The 24528-nt window shown below is 38.3% G+C and overlaps 1 protein-coding gene across 14 annotated transcripts in view; it reads left to right on the top strand.

Annotated features, from left to right (window-relative positions):
• Positions 1 to 893: 893 nt before the first annotated feature.
• Positions 894 to 24528, top strand: part of rapgef1b (Rap guanine nucleotide exchange factor (GEF) 1b) — a 45664-nt gene continuing 22029 nt past the window's right edge. For 2 of the 14 annotated variants that reach the window (XM_079898593.1, XM_079898592.1), the window contains exons 1-7: positions 8504 to 8633; positions 19655 to 19797; positions 21597 to 21775; positions 21942 to 22098; positions 22181 to 22269; positions 22353 to 22502; positions 24227 to 24289. In XM_079898593.1, coding sequence (XP_079754719.1) covers positions 8558 to 8633; positions 19655 to 19797; positions 21597 to 21775; positions 21942 to 22098; positions 22181 to 22269; positions 22353 to 22502; positions 24227 to 24289 — 857 coding nt within the window. In that variant the 5' untranslated portion in view covers positions 8504 to 8557. Of the gene's footprint in view, positions 1158 to 8210; positions 8634 to 19654; positions 19798 to 21596; positions 21776 to 21941; positions 22099 to 22180; positions 22270 to 22352; positions 22503 to 24226; positions 24290 to 24528 lie in introns of those variants that run through there. The other 12 variants (XM_079898599.1, XM_079898587.1, XM_079898596.1 and 9 more) reach the window with 10 other exon arrangements.

Raw genomic sequence — 24528 nt, forward strand, 5'->3', positions numbered from 1 at the left:
TTCTAATGATGATTTATTATCAATGCTGCTTAATATTTTTTTAATAACCTGTGATACTTTTTTCAAGATTCATTGATGAATAAAAAGTTAAAAAGAACAGCATATTTACTATCACTTCAAACGGTAGTGTATACTACAAACATATATAGGCTATATTTTAAATAAATACTGTTCTTTTAAAACTTTTTATTCATCAAATAACGAATAATGAAAGAGAGTGGGAAAAAAGTATCACAGGTTATAAAAAAAAATATTAAGCAGCACAACTGTTTCCATAATAAATCAACATAGAATAATTTCTGAAGGATCATGTGACACTGAAGACTGGAGTAATGATGCTGAAAATACAGATTTGATCACAGGAATAAATTTTACAATATATTCACATAGAAACCCATTCTTTTAAATTGTAATAATATTTCACAATATCACTGTTTTTTTCTGTATGTTTGATCAAATAAATGCAGGCTTGATGAGCATAAGAGACTTAATAATTAAAAATATTAATATTTCCAAACTTTTGACTGGTACTGCACTTTACTATGACATAAAAATTAGTTTCAGGGGGATAACTGTTCGGTGAATAAGTCGTATGAACTATTTTTAGTCTAGTGTTTATTTGTTTGATAGCCGCTAGTCCTCATTCACTTTCATTGTACGGAAAAGAGCAGCGTGAACATTCATACAAACATCTACTTTAGTCTTCCACAGAAGAGAAACTGATACAGCTTTTGAAAGACACGAGGGAGGGTAAATATCGACAGTGTGTTTTAGCTTAATTATTCCTGTCAATCTGACACCGAACAATCCCTGCAGCTCGTGATTCCAGTCAGAGAGGGGCGCTGTGTTCGCATCCCAATGGATCCTCGGGACGGACGGGACTCTCCGTACACACACACACACACACACACACACATCAGCAGTAGATTTCACTGTCTGTCTGTCGCCAGCGCGTGCGTGTGAACGGATTCTAGCCCGTTTTCTCCGGGGATCTATATAGCCACGTTGACCCAGTACATCAAAATGTGTGGCTGAAGAATATAACTCGGGATTACTGTGGCCTAAATTCCCCATTTTGTCCTCCTGTGACTGTCCAAACTGAGGATTTGCTCCGGCCAGCGCAGCGATCATGTCGGGGAAAATAGAAAGCAAGCACGGTAAGCGCGAACCGGCCCGCGGAGTGTGTAGGCCTGGTGTTCCTGCACTTTCACTGCTCCGCAATCTTACACTGATGCGTTTAATGCCACTGTTAGGAATGCACCGAAGGCACGGCTCTCTGGTGTTCACATCGACCCAGAAATATGTGGTGGGGGAAATCAGTGCCCGTTAGCACGCGCTAGCGCCCGCGGGGAGTCTCCGAGCTCGCGCTGCCGACGGGACATTTAAACGGGGCTTTTCTACCGAGAGACGCGTGAAACCGAGCAGAGACTGTCCTGTCTGTGTGTGTGTGTATCTGTCTGTCTGTCTGTGAAATCAAACATGCATTTATCAATCCAAACTCTCCAGCAGCAGCAGAGCCTCTCCAGCCTGATGCTGTTGTCAATCTCATGCTCACACACACAGAAATAAGTGAAGTTTATGAGTGTTATGCATGGCTTTATTTAATAATGCATCGGGTTTCACTTTTGTTCACTGGTTGATTAAGTTGCATAGATAGTCCTAAAACTATTTAAAGAGTTCATATGTGTATTTTCAATATAGTTTTTCTTAAAGTAAGATATATGTTTGAACATTAGGATATTAGGTTCAAATTTAAAAGGTAAGTGTATAATGTGCTTTAAAAAAAAAACCATTTTCATATTTGCAGCTCATTTAAATAGTCCTGAATGTTAGTAAAATGAGTTCATAAAAGCAGCGTTTATGATGCAAATTGTAAGTATGTTTTAGATAAAGTGCACCTCTGGACAGGTCACACATCATTTGTTTTTCTGGGACAGTGTCGCCTTGTCTTTATTTCCTAGATAACTGTGTTTTCATTTGTTGAATTTGTCATTGGCTTTCTTTGGATGCTGTCATGTTGCCTGTTATGTTTAGGAATATGACAACACAGACTGTCTGTCTCTCTCTAGATGTGTGTGTCTGGTTGTGGTGAGTGTAACGGAAAGCGACAGGAGGTTTCTTTCGGCGGTGGGAAGGAAACTCAATCCCCCTGATCACCTCACCCTAAACAGCTGTCCCGAACGCCCGGATCGGATCGGGTCAGGGTCAGGGTTTAGGGTGAGGCTGCACGGGAAGTTTGCTTGTTCAGTAGAGCAACAAATAAAAGTGATACAGGTTTCTGCAGGCCTTAATTCACTCTTACACAATTTAAGGCCTTAAAAAAGTTGTTAAATTCATGGTCATGGCATTAAATGTTGCATGCATTGCAAATAAAAAAGTTTGTCCTGTTTTCCAGTTCAAACATCTAAACATGAGATCCAACTGTAAAGTTAAGTCTTGAAAAACTGAACAAAATGAAGTGAGTTTATGCTTAAAACAAGAACAGTTATCTGTCATTGAGTTGAATGAAGTTGATTTTTCTGATCCCATTGGCAGATATTTCTACCTTGTTTTAGTATTATTATTATTACGTTCAAAAAGTTCGGGATCAGTCACATTTTTTTTTTAAAGAAGTTTAATTTATTTGATAAAATTACAGTAAAATTGTGAAATATTATTGCAATTTCAAATAAGTGTTTCCTATTGTAATATATGTTAAAATGTAATTTATTCCTGTGATCAAAGCTGTATTTTCAGCATCATTACTCCAGTCTTCAGTGTCACATGATCCTTCAGAAATCACTTTAATATGATGATTTGCTGCTCAAGAAACATTTCTGATTATTATTAATGTTGAAAACAGTTGTGCTGCTTCATAGTTTTGTGAAGAATGTATTTTTCAGGATACTTCAAAAGAACAGCATTTATTTCAAAAAGACATTTTGAAACATCATAAATGTCTTTACTGTTTACGCATCCTTGCCTGAATAAAAGTCTTATTTTCTTTAAAAAAGCAACTTTTCTTTAACTGTTGCTTTCTGTAACAGCCGAGCCGATTTCTTATTGAAAAGTGATTCTCCGTGTGGAAAGGTAAAGAATCCATATCCCGAGGCGTTACTCACCTGAACATTCCTTTGTACCACAACTAAAAAGAAGCTTTTGTCGCGTTTCATCTGGGCTGAGCGTGTTTGAGCCTTTTAAATCGTGTCAGCACACTTCTTATTTGAGAATGAACCTAATTTGAACAATTTAGTTGTATTGAAGTCGTTTTGGAAGCCGCATTCTTTGCATGTTTCGTTCAGGCTCACGTTGTGCCCTGTCTTGCACCGACCTGTAGGAAGTCTCTCCCATGTGCTCACCCGCCTTGTTTGTGTTGGAGGTTTGTGTGTGTTTGGTTACCGGGTTGCCTGTTTGTCTTTTGTGCGTTCTGTTGGTCGGGCGAATCGATGAGCGGTTCTGGATAAGTCTAAAGCCAGACCGAAACAACAAGAGCAGGACTGAGTGCGCAGACTGACTCTGTGTGTGTTCTGACGTAATTCTCCACATCAACATGTTTCTTTGTCGCCGTGGATACACTGACCTCATGTCATGATGCCACTGTCATCCATGCAGAAACGTTAAAACCAGTCACCTGTCATGAACGACCTCCCTCTGTCTGCTTCTCTCGATCCCTGTAGCGTTGAACAAAACCAGGAAGCAGATCTGACCTCCTTCAGCTTCCTCACGACAGTGAGAAAATGAACTTTGGGGAGGAAAATGAGTGTGTGAGAAATCTTGAGTGTGTGCACTCGTGTCTCAAGGCTTCAGACTCACTCTTAAAAATAAAGCCTTCGAGAGGGGGGTTTCACAGCGATGCCATAGAAGATCCACTTTTGGTTCCCCGAAGAACCTTTCAGTGAACAGCTCATATCAGAACCGATACTTTAATAATCTAAAGAACCTTTTTCCACTATAAAGAACTGTATGTGCAATGGAGCCATCAATGCCAATAATGAGGCTTTATTTTTAATGCCTCAGTGATTTCGACAATCTTAGATCATTACATATCACACTGTTTTACTATGAATATAATTAGCTAATAAGACTGTACTGTATGTAGACTGTAGGTTAATGACACCTATGGAAGAATAAAGCTTCATCATCACGCGCTAGTGGTAAACAAATAGAGCAAGAAGGAATCGCACTTTGGCAATTGTGGTTTTTATGAAAAACGAAGAATATGGATGCAGTCATGGCTAGGGAAAAGAGGCCAACTTGGCATGACAATTTTGCGAATGGAGCTTGATGTAAGTAGTTTTAAGTTTTAGTGTCATGTCGGTTTGATCAATGATACGCCATTTCATGTTGCATTTTTATTGGCTTGTCAGTAGACGTCGGTCGTAGCAGCAAACACACTGAGATGATCATGCTAATGTAACGGAGGCCAGCTAGTAGTCGCTTTGCGAGTAAACCTCACTCCTCTGACGCTAGAGGCTGCAGTCTTTAGCCTCCTTGTTAGAGCGCCTGACTCTCATGCCGGAGACCCGGGTTCGAGACCCGCACGGAGCGGGGTGTGAAGGACACGGTGAGAGGGGTTACACTAAGACACTGTCAGGAAACTGTCGCAGGGTATCTTTAGTTGCAAGACCGTGACAATGGCGGTCTTTAAACCTCTCTCACTGTACGACGCAGGACCGGCGTTTAGGATCCACGACCACAGAAATCACCACCATGTGTCATCTTTCATCTGGGACAGCCCAGAATCGCACAATGTGTACCGGGCGTTAGCGTGTATGGACGATCTTAAAGGAACAGTTCAGCGAAAATTATAATTCTGCCATTAATAATTACTCACCCTCATGTTGATCCAAACCTGTATGATATGTCTTGGTTTCTGTGGTAAAACCAAACATGAAAAAAAATTGTATTCAGTTTTTTTTTCATGCAATGAATAGTGAGCATGGTTTTACTGTATTGTAATATTGTTCCACACATCTATATGCTAGATTCTTTCTGATAACATTGGACTTCATCTTTCGTCTTTTTTCCTCACGTATTTTCTGCAAAAAGCAGTCCAAACACTATTATCGCCATTTCTTCTTGCCCGTCATCCGCCATGTTTGATTACTCTAGTTCTAGGCTGCACAATATATCGAAATTATCGAAATATCGCAAATGTATATATCACGACATGCATATCGCAATGGCTTGCAATAACTGGGGTCATGAACAAAAGACAAAGAGAAAATCACTCACTGCTCTTGGCTGAATAACTTTTGTAGCTTTAATAAGAATCAGTATATTATTTCATTCATACAGTGTTTTATTTTTGCATTTGATTATTCAGTTTCTGTTGTTAAATAAGCCTAATGTAGGATAACCTGAACCCCTGGTTGACACTGATGTTAAAATAACACTTCTTACGCTACAGTAAAACACTGATGTTCACTTTCACAAGTTGAAGGGATGTTTTTTTGTCACAAAAAGAGTGTGAAACACGCATGTAGGTTATATAATTTTAAAGATATTTTAAAGATAATTTAAGTTTATTTTACACACTTTAAGCATTATCGTATATCGCATTATTTAATGATTTATCGAATATTGCATTTTTCTTCAATATCGTGCAGCCCTAACTCTAGTCACGTTTGACCGCGAGAGATTTTGCGAGATTTTCCATATTGCGAATGGAATCTGTTAGTGTGTGTTGTGCTGTCTTGGTCACTCCACACACTATACCAACAAAACTGTTAAATCTATGATTTTTAGTCCTCACTCCGATTATTGGAAATAATCACATTATTTGTAAACATAGTAACTGTTTGAAAAAGAACAATGTTTCGACATTTCTCCTTTCGTGTTTCTACAGAAGACCCAAGTATTTTGGGTTTGGAACATCATGTAAGTGATGACAGAATTTTCTTTTTTCTTCAGTTATTCAAATAAGCTTTCAGTAGAACTCATGTTGTGATTGTAATGTGTCTTGTTATATCTGCGCAGTTCTGAGGAATCGGCCCTGCATCTGTGTGTTCTCATGTGGTTGAGTGATTGTGGCATTCTCCAAATAACTCGACTGTAATAATGTGTCATGTTCGGTGGGTGTTTTGGATATATTTATGAGTGGCTGCATCGCTATGTGAATCCCTGACAACAAAATTATTTATAACAGCTGTAATGTGTAATGCATTCGGTCGGGTGTGTGTGTTTATGAATAGTTGCATTGCCGTGTAAATCCCAGATGACAAAAGTGTGTGTGAATGCTCGCATGTACATGCTGGTGTCCTAAACACAGTCTAGCAGTAAACTGAGAGATAACGTACTGCTGAGAAATACAGACACATGATAGATTAAGATGACTAGTGCATGTTTGGGCTGGATGAGGATATTGTGTGTGTGTGTGTATATTTCTACATTGAGGATTTTTTGTTGTTGCCAATATTAAGCTACATTTTGTCAGCAATATAAAATAGAGATGCGCTGATACTATATTTCTCTGCCGATACCGATAACCGATTTTTCAGAATGATATCTGGTGATAACAATACCTATAGTTTGAGGCACTACAAATAATGTTTGGTGTAGAGAAAAAACGCAGACCTGGCAACCCTGGCTTGAACTACGGGTGATTCATAGGTTCTGCTTTAACATCGCTATTTTTCAAACTGCTAATGCATTATTGTCGAGTTAACTTTGACAGCCCAAAATTCAACACAAGAGAAATTTTCTTCACACTTAGTATAAGTTGCAGTCTGTCTGACACACGTTTTTCAGCCCCCTTTTGATTGACAGGATTAGGGATGCACAATATATTGGCCACCGTATCAGCTGATATATATGTTAATTTGTAATGCTATCGTTATCGGCCTGATAAAAAATTTGGCAGATATATTAAAGCCGATAATTAATGGATTATTTCCTTCAGCTGAGACACTATAGATGCGGACTGTTCACCGTGATGGTCTGTCATATAGGCTACATAAAATTATAATGAGAACATTATAATTGTGTGCTTGGGACATGGATTTTAATGGTGAGACTTTTGTTTTTGTAATCAGGCTCTCTAAAATGATATAAAAACTTTAGATTTAGATTTATCGGCCAATATATCGGGTATCGGCTTTAAAATATAAGGAATATAAGGAATTATCGGTTATCGTTATTGGCCAAAATGTTCATATCGGTACATCCCTGGCCCGACCATTGGCTGTTTTTAAACAATCGGCCAATAGTGCATTGCTTTTTATATATCGGTGCATCCCAAATATAAAAGTAAGTCACTTTATTTGTATAGCTATTTTCAATATGTGTATAAATTAAGTGATTATTGTAAAGTCAAACAATTTGCAAATCAGTCTAAATCTACTTGCGAATTGGTCTAAATCAAGTTTTAATGGAGTTGTCCAGCTGCGAACGTCAATTTGCATCATTTCATCACTTACAACTACTTACCGTTTAGCAACGATACTGGTGAATCACAGTCATTTGGTGATATAACATGCTTCAAACAAAGTCTTCATTCTAATCAGGGTTTTGTAGTGAAGTAAAAGATTAAAAAGTATTTAATGTGATGATGCAATCTTTACTCGTGCTGATCTAAAAATAAAATGACTTTTAAATGAATCTAATAACTTGATAGGCTTTCTTTGGCTTTAGTTCCTAATTCCTGATTGAGTGTGGTGCGTTCTGATTGGTTGTCGGGAGCGTTTTGGCCTTTGATTGGCCAGAATAAGTGCAGAATTATTTAGAGTCGTCTCTGGCTACTTGTTTTTGGTTCCAAAACTGTAATTATGGGTTTTTAGAGAAATGAGCACAGTAGATTACTAGAATGAAAAACATGCTCTTACTATCCTGAGCTTCAGTAATTAGATGGTACTTGCGCCATGTGTGTGTGTTTGAGAGAAGCAGGCGTGTGTATGTGGACTTGCAGGGCTTTGTGGGAATAAAGTAGAGAATGGATGGATGTGAGATTGAGAATTTCAAGCGCTCTGCTCTGATTTGAGCTGTATTATCTAATCTGTCTGCTGCTCAAAACTACATAATGGAGGTTTAAAATGTATTGACGTTTTTTTTTCTTTTTTTTTTTCTTTCGGATCGGTGTAATTTAGTTTGCGTGTGCACAGTTTTCCATGCCGTAGGCTCAATCGATCATTTCTCACATGTCAGACAGTTTTTCATCTGTGTGGATTTTGACCGTCATTGCTCCAAGGTTTCTTTTGGAATCAGGATGTTTTGGCATTCCGACATCATCCGACACACACGGAACACTGAGACAACGGACTCTGGAAGTTCTCTGCAGTTCTGTTGGAGTTTATTTTTAGATTCCACTCAGTTTGAAGTCTGAGTCAGGCTGGGTCATGGGATTTGACTGAGGGTGACTAACTGAGTGAGGTCTCCGGTTCTGGATGCTTATTCCTGACTTCTACCAGTGACCTGTTGGACAACAGGCTTTCTGTTGTTGTTGTTTTTTTTATGGGATTGAAGAAAATGTCCAGCATCACCTCCAGAGATCCCTGTTTGAGGTGAATGAGATTGGAAAAAGTCTATTTGGGTTTCTAAACTAGCTCTTCATTTCGATAACCAGAATTTGCCCGGGTTCTACATGGGGAATACCAGTCGGAGATCCCAACCTCTTCTAGAGGAGACGGAATATTTTAATAGCGGAGAGCCAGATACAGGTGAGAACAGATGCGCTGAAAGCATGTACACAAAGGTTTTGGATTCATCAAGGTCATTGTTAGAGATTATGTGGAAGAATTTGAACTTTGTTTTCTGAGTGTGACGTAACAGGAGTAATATATAATATCATGGCAGGATGAACTTTGTATTTGGTCGCTTATAAAGTGTAACGTTGATCTTTTGAGCTTTCATTTAATTCTAGTCATAAAGTGCACACATCCTTATTGCAGTTCATGTTGTACTTTGGTGTCCATGACTCGTATTGTGATATTGGATTTTAGACTTTGAAGGAGACAAATGTTCTCATCTATTTCTGTCAGTTTACACTAGTGGATTTTGGACGTTCTTCAAAGTCAATTTACCTGTCTTAAAGGTTGTACTGGTGTTTATATTCTTTAGGTGTTCTGGAATTTTTGCCTCAATTCCTTATGGTATCAGACTGCAACTTTTAAATATTGTGTTACAGGATGATAACCATATTCATATACCATGGTTCATTTTTGTTAGTGTTACATTGATACATTAATTGCCTTCTTAAAAAAAAAAAAAAAAGTGCACGCAAGTTTTTCTCCAACAAAGAAAGTATTTCTGGGAATACAGAAGCTTCTGATGTGAAATTCCAGGGACATTCCTTCCCGTTCCAGTTGTGTGGCTTTTGTCTAAGTGCTCATTTGATCCAGTCAAACTCTGGGTGGATCCAACCCAAAGATCTGCGTCCAGAAAAAGAGATGCAGAGAGAGTCTTTCAGGACATGAATGAGAGAGATGGTCATTTTGACTAATCTGTTTGGGACATTTCGGGTTTAGAGCTGTGGATTGATGAGAGGGAAATGCTCGTTTTGCAAATAGCTCTGCACTTTTTTGATACCTGTATCAGAAACATTGTGTTTAACTTTCTACTTTATCACTGAAACATGCACTTGAATGTTTGCTCTTTGCCGTGCCAGCATCTATTCAAGGCCCGTAAGTCCAAAATAGGACATTCAGTGCTGATGGCAGAACCTCAGATCACATTAAACCGTCTGCGTTCGGGTTCTGCGTAACTCAAGCCAAACATCTGGGTTCATATTGTGCTATCAAAGCATCCTGTCTGATTTAGAGGAGATACATGATTGTTTTGCCCTGTAGTTTCAGTGTGCCAGTTTTCATGCTGAAATGGAGCTCGCCACTGGGGTTTCAGAAGGAGAAATGTGAATCTTAGCAATAGGATATGGGAGAAGAACATTTGGAAAAATGAGAAAATACATTAGACAAAACTGAGTTAGTAGTTTATTCATTCCCTTATAAAAGGCGATTAAGCCTGTAATTCCATTGGTAACTCATTTTACTTCTGTAATCTAATGTAATTCCAAGTGAAAAAATGTAAGAACTTGAGTTTATCCAATAATTGGATCATAAAAAGTGGGCGAACTGAGTCTGAGAGGGGTTAAAAAGTAAGTGGACTTGGTGATGTCCGCTGAAAATGAAAGCTGTTTGATAAAACATTACGAAGACAAACTTTGTTTATTTGGAATAACGTTTACAAATGTAATCGAGAAAGTAATTTGATTTCATGATGACGTTTCAAGGCATTTGGTTCAAGGCAGAGGACTCTTTATTGAGGTTTTATATATTTTTGAAATTATTTTGGAGAGAATAAATGCGGGGGAAAATACTCTTGGAAATTCTGTTAGACATCATCCAAGGCCAGACAGAGAGAGTTGAGAGCAGGATGAGACTCTCTCTGTGTGTGTGTGTGTGTGTGAGAGAGAGATAGCGAGTGAAGGATAACAAGTGTTTTGCATCCGGAAATGATAATCTCCATGCGTTTCTCCTCTTTCTGTGCAGTCACTCGCTCTCAGGCTGCGTAATGCTCTGTTTACCAAACAGAAAGTATTAAAACAGCATCAGTTCTCCTGACGTACAGTCTGTCTGCTGGCAATAATCTGTTTACCTGACACTTTGACTGTCTCCAAGTCACTAACGTCTCAGAAACACTGTAGTTTGTGAAAGCTCCTTAATTATTTTGTTCCCATCAGGTTTTGGGTTTATTTGATATTTCCAAAACATCTTGACAAACAGAATTTGCTCATAATGTATTGATATATATTGCATGGATGAACAGAGACATGAGTGTGGGTGTCCAAAGATGTTGCACATTGTTTTATAGGGATTGTCTTGAGAATGTCTAAAACTGTAACATGTAGGCTACAGTGGGGTTTCATTTGTTAACATTAGTATATTACATCATTTATTATGAACTGTCGATGAACAATATTTCTACAGCATTTATTTATCTTGGTTAATGTTATTTTCAACGTTTACATATATATTCTTTTAATCAAATGTTAATAAATTGCATCTGTTAGCGTTAGTTAATACACTGTAAACTAACATGAAAGAGCAATGAATAATTGTATTTTAATTAACTAACATGTTAACATTTAAAGTGGACAATGAAGAAAAAATTAAATTCTAATGTGTAGAATGTGACCCTTAAAGGGATACTTCACCGATTAGCATCAGTATCAGTAGAAACCCGGTGGTATTTTCGAGTGACCGTGCTTCCCTCCCTCATGTCCCCCGAGACGAGAGAGATTTCTATATTGTGTGTCTGGAAAAAAACCTCAGATGACACAAAAATCGCCATTTTGCGTCATCTGAGGCTTTTTTGTCCAGAGGCGAGAGACTCCAGCCAGTAGGAGGAGCTCATCCCACATATCTTCAACCCGCCCATAGGGGGATCTCACGATAAAACGGCGTCTTTTCAGTTTCGAGTCGACTAGTAGCCTAGTTGCATAATTTCTCCCGATACTGCCCTCTGTAACCGGTAGGCGTGGCTTGGGAGTGTCCTCGTAGAGCAGCGAAGCAAGTGCATTCTGGGAGTTGTTGTGTTTCATCCACATGAGCCAAAAATACATTTTCTGGCTTTTCTCAGTCTAGAAGGCTCCAAATAATTTCACATTTCTACTACATAAATGACCCAATTTAAATACACATTAATCTTTCCAGCGGTGAAATAGCCCTTTAAAGGAATAGTTCACCCAAAAAAGGAAAATTCTCTCAACATTTACTCACTCCTCTGTTGAACACAAAAGTAGATATTTGGAAGAATGTTTGGTCTGTAACCAGACAGTTGATGGTAGCCATTGACTTCCATAGTTGGGAAAAAAAAAAAATACTATGAAAGTCAATGGGGTCCATCAACTGTCTGGTTACCAACATTCTTCCAAATATCTACTTTTGAGTTCAGAAGAAGAAAGAAACTCATACAGGTTTATTCCGTTTTTGGGTGAACTATCCCTTTAAGAGTTGTTTGTATAGTATTTGTTCGTGTTGTAGACGCCAGTAACACTGAGATGAGACACAAGAACAGAAGCTAATTTCAGCTGACACACGTCAATCACATGTGTCACTCTGCTTATGTCACCGTGGTAACAGAGTCACTGTGTGTGTGTGTGTGTGTGTGTGTGTGTGATATTGCGTAAAGCAGAAGGGCAGAAATAGATCAGGACCACAGCGTGTGTTTGATGGAATGTGGAACTCTAGATCAGAGGATGACGCCGGTGTATTTGATCATCTGTGTTTGGGCTGAGCGATATGGATAAAAACAGCTGTCTTGATCTTTTTTTGGAAAAAATAATGTGTATTGATGTTACTGTTCTAATTAACTTGGCATGAAACGGAAGTTGCGATTCATTTCTTCCCTGTTGTGATGTATATCCAGTGAATCGTCTTCTCTAACAAGAACAAACGTGCGGGACTTGATTTTGTCCATAGAGTCGTGAAAGATGATTAATGTAGGGGAATGTGTTTGCATTAGTCACATGAAAACTACACTGAATTCCTGAATCCATAACCTGTACACACAAATCCTGTTAGTAAGCGTGTCCACTAACTCATCGCCATTCTGTCTGCTGTCATCGTGTTTTTCACTTGAGTAAGTCTGTCCGCTTCACGTCTGCTCCAGTAACCCAGTTCTCCTCCTCCTCCTCCTCCTCTTCCTCCTGCACCTGTTCCTCCACACCTCTTTTATGACAGCGTTTCCTGCCGTGTGATTTGTGTGGGTAGATTCATGTCGAGATACGAGACACTCACTCTCACAAGAGCCTTTTAACAAGATTATATTGCAGATGTACATTCTTGTGCATGATGTGTTTGAGAGACACAAAGTGACTTTTTTACCTGTCAGTATCATATCATCTAAATCGAAGTGCACTTTTTGTGTTCTTATAAAACAAAGAAACTCCGTGCATGTAAATAAAACAATTTCAATAAAAAAATTCCTGTTTGTCTATCACAGACCAAGCATCGATTGTGCTGTAATGTTTTTAAAACAAAAGGCAGAATCATGTGAAATTTGAGCTTTTCGTGTTTTATTTTTGAATCAGAATTGTATAAATATAATGAATTCAAAATATCGTCACCTTCCTAAAATAATTGCCATTTTTCAATTATTGGTTCAGTTTTCTGAGAAACCTGAAAAAATTACCTGGGTAATTATTTTAGGAAGGAGACGATATGCTCGTGACCATTAATAAATTTGTTAAAATGAGCTTTTTTATTGTTAGTTATTAACCTGTAGATTTTATTTGAATTGTTATCCTATTCTTTTAATATCATTATTTGGTTTGTTACTGTATAAGGTTTTGTATTTTTCTTGTATTTGTATTATAGTTTAAGAGACAATGATTTTTTTTTGTAAGATTGACCCAGAACTTTTTTTTATTTATTAATTAACATTAACTAATAAATTATTAATGGAATATGTTATTAATAAATGCTTTAAATGTATTGCTCATCGTTGCATTAATGCATTAATTATACTAAACAAATGAGACCTAGTTGTAAAGTGTCATATTTTTTTATTTAGTTATCATATAGTATTAGTTTTTGTATTTTTATTGTATTTGTATTCTACTTTAAGAGATGCCAATTATAATCAGGTAATCCTTGTTTTGTAAGATGGTCCCAATTTTTTTTTACAATTTTTATCACATGTACAATTAAGGAATATTAAATAGAGTTGTTATGCATATATATAAAAAATGCACTAAGTTGAATTTGATTAAATATGTGTATTTATTTATTTAATGTTGAATCTGTATCTACCATGAAATAGCCTGTGAAAGCTGTAAAGACAATAAACTTAAATATTACTACTACATTAAGACTCATAATTTGGCTTTGTTAGAAAACAGAGTATCTGCTCTAAATTGTATATTAATACTTTCCTAATATTTCTGATTGCTATATGTAAAAAATAGCATGTGTTTATATTTTGTAGTTTAAATAGCAAAATGTAGCACTTTGTGTTTGTGTGTGTGTGTGTGTATGTACCTACTTAACTATATTTTGGGGACAAACTTGTACCCAGAAGTGACCAAAATCTTTAGGGACGTCCTCGTTTGTAAATCTGGTATAAAAATAAAGTGATTAAAGGTTTTTTAAAAATGCAGAAGGTTTTCTGTGATGGATAGGGTTAGTGTAAGGGGAGAGAATATACAGTTTGTACAGTATAAAAAACATTACGTCTATGGAATATCCTCATTTAGATAGCTAAGTAAACGTGTGTGTGTGTGTGTGTGTGTGTGTGTGTGTGTGTGTGTGTGTGTGTGTTATACCCATGACTCAGTGTTCCAGAGGTCAGCGCTCTTTGTTGTAAAGAGGATGGGCAGCACAGGAAGTGCTCCTGTGCACTAGAGCCAGACAGGAAGTTGATGGGTAGGACTGAGGCCAAAGCAGGAAGTGGTGGCTGTGACCTACAGGTGACATGAGTTAGGAGTAATTGTATGTTTGTATGTGTGTGCTTTCGCGCTGAAGCAGACCTTGAACCGGAGGTTGGGGAACGCAGTCTCTGTGATGATGGGGTCACTGGACGGGAAATGATGCAGGATTTGGCCGGGGCTTCCTATTCCTGAATTCATTTTTCTAGCAACTGCGCTTGTGTTCAGACACACACGTGTGTTGTTCATTAGTCTATAATGGACATGGTTTGAAGGCTGTAGTTAGACCAGCTAATAATATCTGATGCCTCCCTCTCTGTTTTTCCGCCAATCTATATTATCAGCATTCCATTAAAGACAGTGAAAACACTCCCTCAGGCGGAGCGAGAGAGCGAGAGAGCGAGGGAGGGAAGTGTGCTATAGTTGATCTTTCAGAGAGTTACATTAGCCTGCATGTTGAAATATTCTGCATTAAATGGAATTTGATTGACAGCATAATTTACTCAGACTTGAAGCACAGCATCGGGGTTACCCATAATGCATTTCAGGCCTATTGCCATTGCTCATTAATGGGCTAAACACGAATATTCGTGCACTTCGAATTCTGGTTTTAAATATTTCAAATATTATTATTCATGTCATTCAATCCCTGTGCAGTTCTTGCTTACAAAGCCTTAAGGAAACATTCAATAAAATGTGATTTCTTTCAAGTTCTATGTGTTTTATGTGAATATTTACTTAAGCTTAAGAGACTTGAACAAAAAAGGAAACTAAATGAACCACAATTATTTGGATGACAATAATCGTCAGCGAAGACAGTGACCGTGAAAGACTTGCAACAGTTTTAAATAATAATGAATTGACCAAACCAAAGTTGTACACTTAACATAATGTAATTGGTCATGGTAATGAGGGTCTTCTTGATCCAGTGCTTTCTGACGAACGATATACAAATGATATTCAGTATATACGTCCATTTTAATAGTACTTGAAACATTTATCTGAATACACCAATAACCATTTCTTTTTTTTTTTCTTCTTCCAGGTTTTTTTTTATTGATTATGAACACAAATAAGAGTGTAAACAGTGACAAAAAGCATAGATAATTTGTAATACGACCGTTAGAAACCAAATCTTACTCCTTACCCGCCAGGCCCAACTGTCCTAATTAGGGCTGTAAGAAATAACTCTCTTTAATATACCAGTAAGCATTTCTAACATTGTTGTTGCATGACATTGCATTTCTAATTGGGCGAGTGTATCCAGTTGTAATCTCTGAAAAGGGTTATATTTAAAACAGTTTTGTCAAAAACATCTTAACTTTTGGCAGTCAGATCCACTTATGAGTCACACTGGACATGGAGGGTCAAGTGGAGCACTTTGCATTCATTGTGGGACGAAGTGTCCCACATAGGGCCAGATTTACTAAAGACAGTGATAAATTAGTTCTGGAAAGGCATGGACAGTTATTTTTGCCTTGTCTATTTGAAGGAGTTTCTCTTTCAGACACAAAATTTCATCTTTCCCTTCTTGCATCCTGTAACAAATCTTTCCCTCGCGGGTCATAATGATCCGAAGCCCTAAAATTATACTTTTTTTTTTGTCCAGAAAGCTTATATTGTTTCATTTTTTATAATGTTTTTTCAATTTTTTTAATGCAATTTTTTTTTCGAGATGTTTTTTTTTTCATAATTTTTTATTTTATGTACCTTTTTAAATTTCTAGATTTTATCAATAAATAATATAATATAAGCACATTCTTCACATTCTTTCTACTGAGATTCAAAATAACTGATGCAATATTCAATATACATGCAATGACCAGCTCAAATCAGCTCAAAATACTTCACATTGGGTCAATTTGGGTGTCTCTGCCGCCCTCCTGTACCCTGGTAATCCAGAGTTCTTGCGAGAGCACAAGTTGAATTTGCTCAGCGAGTAACTCTGGTGTCGAGTAATGATGCTCATTATATATGCCCTTGTATCCGAGCTGCACCAATCACATCGGGTTATCTGATATAGGCGGGCCAGAGGCGAGATGACGACAGCGCTGTGACGTCGAAGTCATTAGTAAACATTGCGAGATGGCTATGGATGAACACCAGTTGTTTGAAACGGCTTTGGCTGCTACAATGAACGAGTTAGACTTGGCTTTTTATCTAAAAGAGGAACAGAAGACGGCGCTCGAGTCGTTCCTTTGCAAGAAGGGCGTTTTTGCTGTTTTGCCGACCGGATACGGCAAGAGTCTAATCTACCAGTTAGCTCCACTAGTAGCTAAGCGATAACTTGTTGTTGGTCAGAGTGTTATCCAATTGCTTGCAGTGAGATTTTCAAATGCATGCTTGGTGCCGCCCCTCGAGCTGGGCGATTTTCATTAGTCGACGCCAGACCATTAATCTTTTAGATTTAGATCTGGATTTCCAGGCTAGACCTCCTGTGGGACAAAAAAATATATTTAACATGAGCTGTTCTGCTGGGTCCTAAAGTCGGTTCCTTCAGTATGCATTCAGATACACGTGTAGACATGTAAAATAATATTTTGGTAAAGCTTTACCAAAAACATTTTAGTTTTCATTTTAATGTTGTTTTTGTTTTTTTTCTGTGTACTGAAGCATTCCTCGCATTCCATTCATTTCTAAGGGGGTCAAATTGACCCGCGAGGGACATATTTGTTACTTTTTGTAATTTCAACCACATAAACTCCTAGAATCCAGTAAATTTTATAGCATAAAACAGTGTGTGTGTGTGTGTGTGTGTATGAGTGTGTATTCGTGGTTTAAGTGCTACAAAAGTCCCAAGTGCGCTCCGCACACTCTGATGAACAGTCAAAAAGTTTCGGGTCAAAATGACCCGAGGGAAAGATGAGGGTTAAATGAATCATGTAAGGTGAATTACTAAGGTTTGTGCTAGTCAATTTACTGGTATTTGCGCCATTAATTACCGCCCGGCTTAAACCAGACGCGAATTTGTGCTGCTCTTGGTAGATTGCGTTGGTCATTATGGAAATGATCCGGGTGCGTCTGTGTTCGTCAGTTCATTCCAGTCGTCAGTAGATCACGCGCAGAACTTTCCACTCCCATCGGCGCTGTTTTGGAGTTGCGTTTAGTAAATCTGGCTCATAGTCTGTTGCGGTTGCAAACTGCACATTTTGTCAAATGCAGCATGCCATCTGGGCATTCAATGCATACTACATACATACTACTTTTAAAAAATAGTAGGTTGTATTCTGCGTGCGATTCTGGTAGTAGTTATTCTTCACTGCGCGTTAAGCCAACCTTTAAATTGCACAATGCTAGGTGTCTTGAGTCAAATCTGCATTAACTTTGCGTGATGCCGCCACTTACACACTCAGTATTGTATTGTAGAGATTGATTGGTGAGTGCTGGTGTGTGATATGGATCTGTGGTATGGATTTTAGTGGTGGTTACATTTAAAGTACTACATTACCCACGCTCCACTGCTGTGCTTTTCAGCCTACAGGCCTTAATACGCCCACCATGCATGCGTGTGTGAGAGGTTAATTAAGTGTTGTATGTGTGTGTATTAGAGCATAATGGCTCCACCCATGTTAGTTACAATACAACTTTTCCGTTTTACCCAGAAGGCATTGTTCTGAGCACGCTCTGAACGGAAAAGGCAGAGTCCCTTTCTGCAACAATGGCTGTCAACATGCACACCAAAACACACAAACATGACATGTAGTTTCCTGCATTTTTGTAACCCAAAAAGTGTTTTTTCTCATGAGGGGTCAGAGGTCAACTGTACATCCATGTGTTTGGAGAGAGTGCGTATGATTACAGGCCGTCCAAACTAAGTACACACTTCTTAAACACACTTTTACACAGAGATTCCGGAAAATACACTGATAATCGTTTGATTTTGGTTCATTCACACTGCCAGTGATTTTCTGAAATCTATGCGTGCATTCACACACCTTAAAGATACGTGACATCAGGATGTTGATGTTAAGGTTGCTTATGATCTGCGATTGCTCTCGAGAAACCACGCTCGTACATTTTTTTTCTGATTTGATCGTAAACTAGTGGATCGCGCACCGTTCAACTAAGCTGGTGATTGATCTCAGTGTCAGCGTCATCACTACGACACACCCCTTACGGCATCGGTCCTGCCTCTCGTTCACACAGAGAGTGTTCCAGGGCTGATCCCAGCAATGTTACTAGGTCCCCATTCCGGGATCAATCCCGGGATGTGTTTGCGTTCACACAGAAGGCACTGCAATTTTATGGCAATTTTCTGGGATCAGCGCTCTGTGTGAAAGGGGCTTAAACAAACAGGACAACAAACTTCAAGATCATTTAAAATAAAACAAAACAAGTATTAAAATAAGCTAAAACAACTCAAAAAGGTTGAGATAAGGTTTCCTGCACCAAAAACAGTCATAATTGGGTTTTTTCGTGATCATATTCCACCTTCTCTCATTCCTCAGTTTTGTCTGGTAATGCTACGCATGCCGAATTCACACACTTTAAATCTTTAAACAGGCTGTTTTGCTGCTGTACCTTTAAGATTTCTATTGAGAAATGGTCTGTGTTATGATTGTGTAACCTTTCCGTTGTGGAGAGGGCTGAAGTTCCTAAATATTGAGTAATTGTTGTGTAAATGTGGGCAGATTTATGTAAATGAAACCTCGTTGTTGTGATGTCACAATCACAATGATTTCTGAATGAGCTGTGCAGTTTACATTCTGTCTAATTGTGCATGTGAGTATTATTTAACAGATATTACTTTGAACAGGATGATAAATTAAGAAATAGCTCTTTGTGTGTGTGTGTGTGTGTGTGTGTGTGTGTGTGTGTGTGTGTGTGCAGAATCTCTCTCTTTCTCTCTGTAATTACAGACCATAAAATTCCAATTATGATAAAACCCCACAGACGAGGATTCTAGTTTATGTAATTGCCTGTGGGAGCACGTTTGTTTGGTGATGTTTATCGCCAGCAAGGCTTGTATGTGTTCATTTGTATAGTTTAATTGTGCTTATTATATAAAACGACTCTGATCTTGCATTGATTGCTGGTTGTCCCACAAGTATTCCACCCTCCTTTTTCAGTGACAGATCGTCTCTCTAAATGTATCTGTCATCTCTCTGATAACCAAAACAGTGCTGTGAATTGTCAAAGATAAAGCCTGAATGAATTTCCTAAATCACCTGGGTATTTTTTTTTTGGTCTGTGGCAGATTTTTAATTTGATTTATTTTTTATGCAAAATTATTTTTATTTTTATTTTTTGTCCTTTTGATATGTAAATTTTGTTTTGTCTTGGGAATTTATCCGTCTGTGTTTTGTTGTTTTCCAGAATCCCAGAAGTCTCACCTCTCCTCTTTCACGATGAAATTTATTAAATTTAATTCCCCGGTTAAAAGAACTCTCTCATCTAAGAAAAGCAAACAACTCCAGCCAGAGCCTGCAGTGAAGACTCCAGAGAAACCCGTCAACAAGGTAAAGCAACTCTACTCTTTCCCTTTGAGATCTACAGTTACTCTACCATAACTCTACAGTAGTCAGTATTAACTTTCCACTAACTCTATAGTTACTCTACTGCTGCTCTTCCACAGTAAACATTACCTTTTCACCCTCTTAACTCTACAGTTACTCCAAACTCAACCCTCTCAACTTTACAGCAACTCTACGGTCGCTCTACATCAGTGAACAATAACTCTCTACTTTCAATTCTGCAGTAAATCTGCTGCTCTACCACAGTAAACATTCACTTTCCACCCTCATATCTACATTAACTCTACTAACCTTCTGCATCAGTGCACATTAACGGTATACCCTCTTAACTCTACAGCAACTCTAGTGCTGCTGTCAGTGAACATTAACTCTATGCTCTACTGCAGCTCTATCTCAGTAAAGATTATCTCCACATCTTTTTAGCTGCAGAATAACTCTACTGCTGCTCTATCTTAACTCTACTGTAACTCTGTTGCCACACTATCACTGCAAACATCGACTTTACATCCTAATTAATGTACTCTCAATTCTACAGTAAATCTACTGCTGCTCTACCGCAGTAAACATTTTTAGACCCTCAGATTGCATCAAACACTACTGCCTTTCTACATCAGTACTTTAACTGTATACCCTCTTAAAGCGTAACTCTCGCCAAAATGCAGCCTAGGGTCTTTTTGTTAATCTACCCGAGTCAAACTTTCGTTTAAAAGCATAATTAGGATGGAAACGCCACTTTTAAGTTTGACTGTATTTTCGTTTTCGGTTAAAATGCCTTTTGAATGGGAGTGCTTGGGGCACGACTATGATAGCATCAAAAATAGCTATTTTTAAAACACTAAGAAGACTCGACACAACATGAAACTTTGCTGGAAGTATCACCAGAGGCTCTACACATGAACTCCAGCATTGAGAACATTGTGTGTGTACACAGAGTTTACTACAAAGAAAGGTTTTGAACAACTCACTGTAGCTGTGTCCGCCGGCATTTTGACAGTCAAAAATAGTCGATCTCTGAATACAACGTAACAGGGAGGAGAGTAAAGATGGAAAGCTCCTAAAGCTTAGTTCCATTTAAATTTACGGATAATTTGTTGTTTTGTTGTTAGTGAAAATCAATATTGACCTTGTATTTGAAAAAGGATCCTCATATAAGAAGCAATACTAAAATTCAGAGTCAGTTCATTCACATTCGGAGATCGACTATTTTTGACTGTCAAAATGCCGGCGGCCACACAGCTACAGTGAATTGTTCAAAATCTTTCTTTGTAGTAAACTCTGTGTACACAAACAATGTTCTCAATGCTGGAGTTCATGTGTAGAGCCCCTGGTGATACTTCCAGCAAAGTTTCATGTTGTGTCGAGCCTTCTTAGTGTTTTAAAAATAGTGATTTTGATGCTATCATAGTCGTGCCCAAAACACTCCCATTCAAAAGGCATTTTAACCTAAAATGAAAATACGGTCAAACTTAAAAGTGGCGTTTCCATTCTAATAATGCTTTTAAAAGAAATTTTGCCTCGGGTAGATTCACAAAAAGGTTGCATTTTTCCGAGAGTTGCGCTTTAACTCTACAGCAACTCTAGTGCTGCTCTGTCAGTGAACATTAACTCTATGCTATACGTTTTACAGTAGCTCTACTGCAGCTCTATCTCTGTGAAGATTATCCCCACATCTTTTTATCTGCAGAATAACTCTAATCTCAACTCTACTGTAACTCTGTTGCCGCTCTATTATCGCAAATATCAACTTTCCATCCTCTGTAAATAATATGAATGTCTTTTAACAGAAGGTGAGTCGATTGGAGGAACAGGAGAAGGAGGTGGTGAGCGCTCTGCGTTACTTCAAGACGATTGTGGACAAGATGAGCGTCGATACAAAAGTTCTCCAGATGCTTCCTGGTTCAGCTAGTAAAGTTTTGGAGGCCATATTGCCTCTGATGCAGGTCGAGGCTCGGGTACAGCACAGGTGAGAGGACCAGCTCTAACTATGGTTTTTCAACATGTACCATGGTAATACCGTGGTAATCTTTAAAATATCTTCAGGTACCATATTAAATAGAGTGGTGTATGAATGGATTTTACAGCTTGCGTGCAGCCTCTCTCCATTATTCTCCCTCTTTATCTCTCCGCAGCTCGGCAATGTCCTCCTGTCATAACCGCGTCTATCAGAGTTTGGCGAATCTCATTCGTTGGTCCGACCAGGTGATGCTGGAGGGCATCGACCTCGACGACAAGGACACCGTGGCAACCGTCACCACGGTGATCAAAGGCGTGCTGGATGGTGTGAAGGTGAGGGGATGAGATGTGTGTTTGTGACAAGGTTAAAACAACACTGGCATATTTATAACTGGAGTGTGTGCGTTTGTAACAGGAGCTGGTGAAACTCACAATAGAGAAACACGAGCAACCGTCGCCAACGTCCCCCAACAAACCAGCGCCTCCTGTGACCAAAGCTGAGAGGTACAGTCATAAAGGCCCATATGGATTTATCAGGTTTGCATAGAGATTGTTTAATAATGTTTCTCTCTCTCTCTCTTTCTCAGTGTGTGTGAAAATCCTCTAACTGAACGAGAGAAGGCGATCCTGAGTAAGACCACGCCCATTGTCACGCCCACTGACAGCTTGACTGACATGTCAGAGGAAGAGGCTCCGCCCAAACCTCCTCTACCAGGACTCAAACTGGCAGAGCACAGGTATGACAGCGTGATTTGGAAATCTGAAGTTGTTGTTTGTGGTTTTAGAGAACGAAAAAAAGAAACTGATAGATTCTCAAAACATATTTTTAAAAGCCATATTAAAAAGTCATTTTTCATGCTTGAAATCAAAGACTTGAGTCTGTTGCATTGTAGGATTCACTGAATACAAACTGCAAACTGAAAACAAAGTGAATGTTAGGCTAGTGTGCCATTCCAATCTCAGACCTCCATTTTGGTTCTGTCTCAAATCATTTGATACCTCACTGTTTCCTGTACAGCCGACAGATTAAGGTAATTACGCTTGTGTGTAGTGTGTAGGATGCATTGATGAGGCGAACATCAAGTATACTTTAGGTGTGCGCTGTAGTGTATCCTCGGGGAGTATATTAGCGTGCAGTGAGTAGTGAGCAGGATAATTTGCAGTATGTAGTATATTTAGTGATGGTAATTTACGTCATGTAATATTTAATTCTACTTTATTCCACAAGTAAGTATCTAAATATATTTGAATGAAAACACATCCGATACACACACACACACACTCTTGTGACAGCATCATCTCTCGAAGGCGTTTGGCTTCCGAAGCAGAAGTTTTTTCATTTACTTGTTGTCTGTAATTAGAGACATGCAAGTAGTAACTGTATCATACACACTTTCTGTGAAGGGGAATTACAGATGGTTGTGAGTTATTTTTGCCGTCTGATGATAAGAGGTGTGTGTGTGTGTGTGTGTGTGTGTGTGTGTGTGTGTGTGTGTGTGTGTGTGTGTGTGTGTGGAGGGTGTATGAGATCATGTTAGCTATAGACTTTAGTCAGAGGCATACTTAATTTAACATCAACGGAAACAAGCTGTAGCTCATTCAAAATATCACACTTCTTAAGGTCACATTTAATTCTAACTAAGTTTTGCAATGGAAATGTGTGTAAATACTCATTTTCAATAAATTATGTACTAATAAATGGGCTAATATTTAGGCATTTTATGATTACCACAATTTCATTTTTATATGTGATTTCAGTTAATATAAGGTAAATAAATGTTAATTTAATGTTAATATTTAAAGTACATTTCATTTTGCATTATTGAGTCTGGATTTTATTGCTATTTTTTTTTTTAAATGTCTGATACTCCACATGCATAGCTATTTTTTATTTAGGTTTTTTTATGCTTTTAGAAACAACTCAATCAGCATTTTTATAAACCACCTTTATAATAAAAATACTTTGCATAGTCAACAAATAATTTAACCCATTTAATTGGCAATATGTTTTGTCCTAAGCTCTTTCTCGTTGTAAATGTGTGTTTTGTGCTCATATTTTAGTGGAAAACCCAATATTAAATACCTGATCAAGTGGAAAACTCTGAATATCTGTCCAAATTTCAAAGTGTTTGTCAGTATATCTCTATTTTAATATATAACAGCGCTCTAGGTTTTACATCACACCAGCCATTGTTAAACCCACAGCTCAAGATATTGAAGGAACTGTACTTCTGTCCCTCTCAGCCTGAATTAAATCTGGCATCTGCTCTAATTAATGTCTCTTTGTTTGTTTAGCATTTCAACCACTGTAACTGTTTCTCTCTCCATCATCTTTGTGTCCTTCAATCACACATCATCTTTGTCTTTCTGCATTTTCTGGTTTTCATTAAAAAAAAATTCTGGAAATGTTTGTTCATCTTCTTCCTCTGTACTCTGTGATCGATTGGTTGTCATGGGACAGGAACAGGATGCAGTTGTGCTCCGATCCTGTTGCCGGGCAGCGGAGGGCCACGGCGATGGAAACGTACGTTAGCCAATGGTGTACTCCTGTGTGCATTTTGACATCACACAGTTACACCCCTCGGCCTCTCTGATTGGACGGTGGCCCTTACCTGCATGTGGTTGTGTGGCATTGTGCGTCCAATTGGATTGCACGTAGCAGAGTGACGACCAATCAGAGGAAAGCCTGATTGCATGGCTGACCCAATGAGGCATAGTCTATAAATCCTAAAAGAATGTGAATGGAATTTCTAAAATAATTTG

Source organism: Squalius cephalus, assembly GCF_949319135.1.
Source record: "Squalius cephalus genome assembly, chromosome: 17".
NCBI classification, from domain to species: Eukaryota; Metazoa; Chordata; class Actinopteri; order Cypriniformes; family Leuciscidae; genus Squalius; species Squalius cephalus.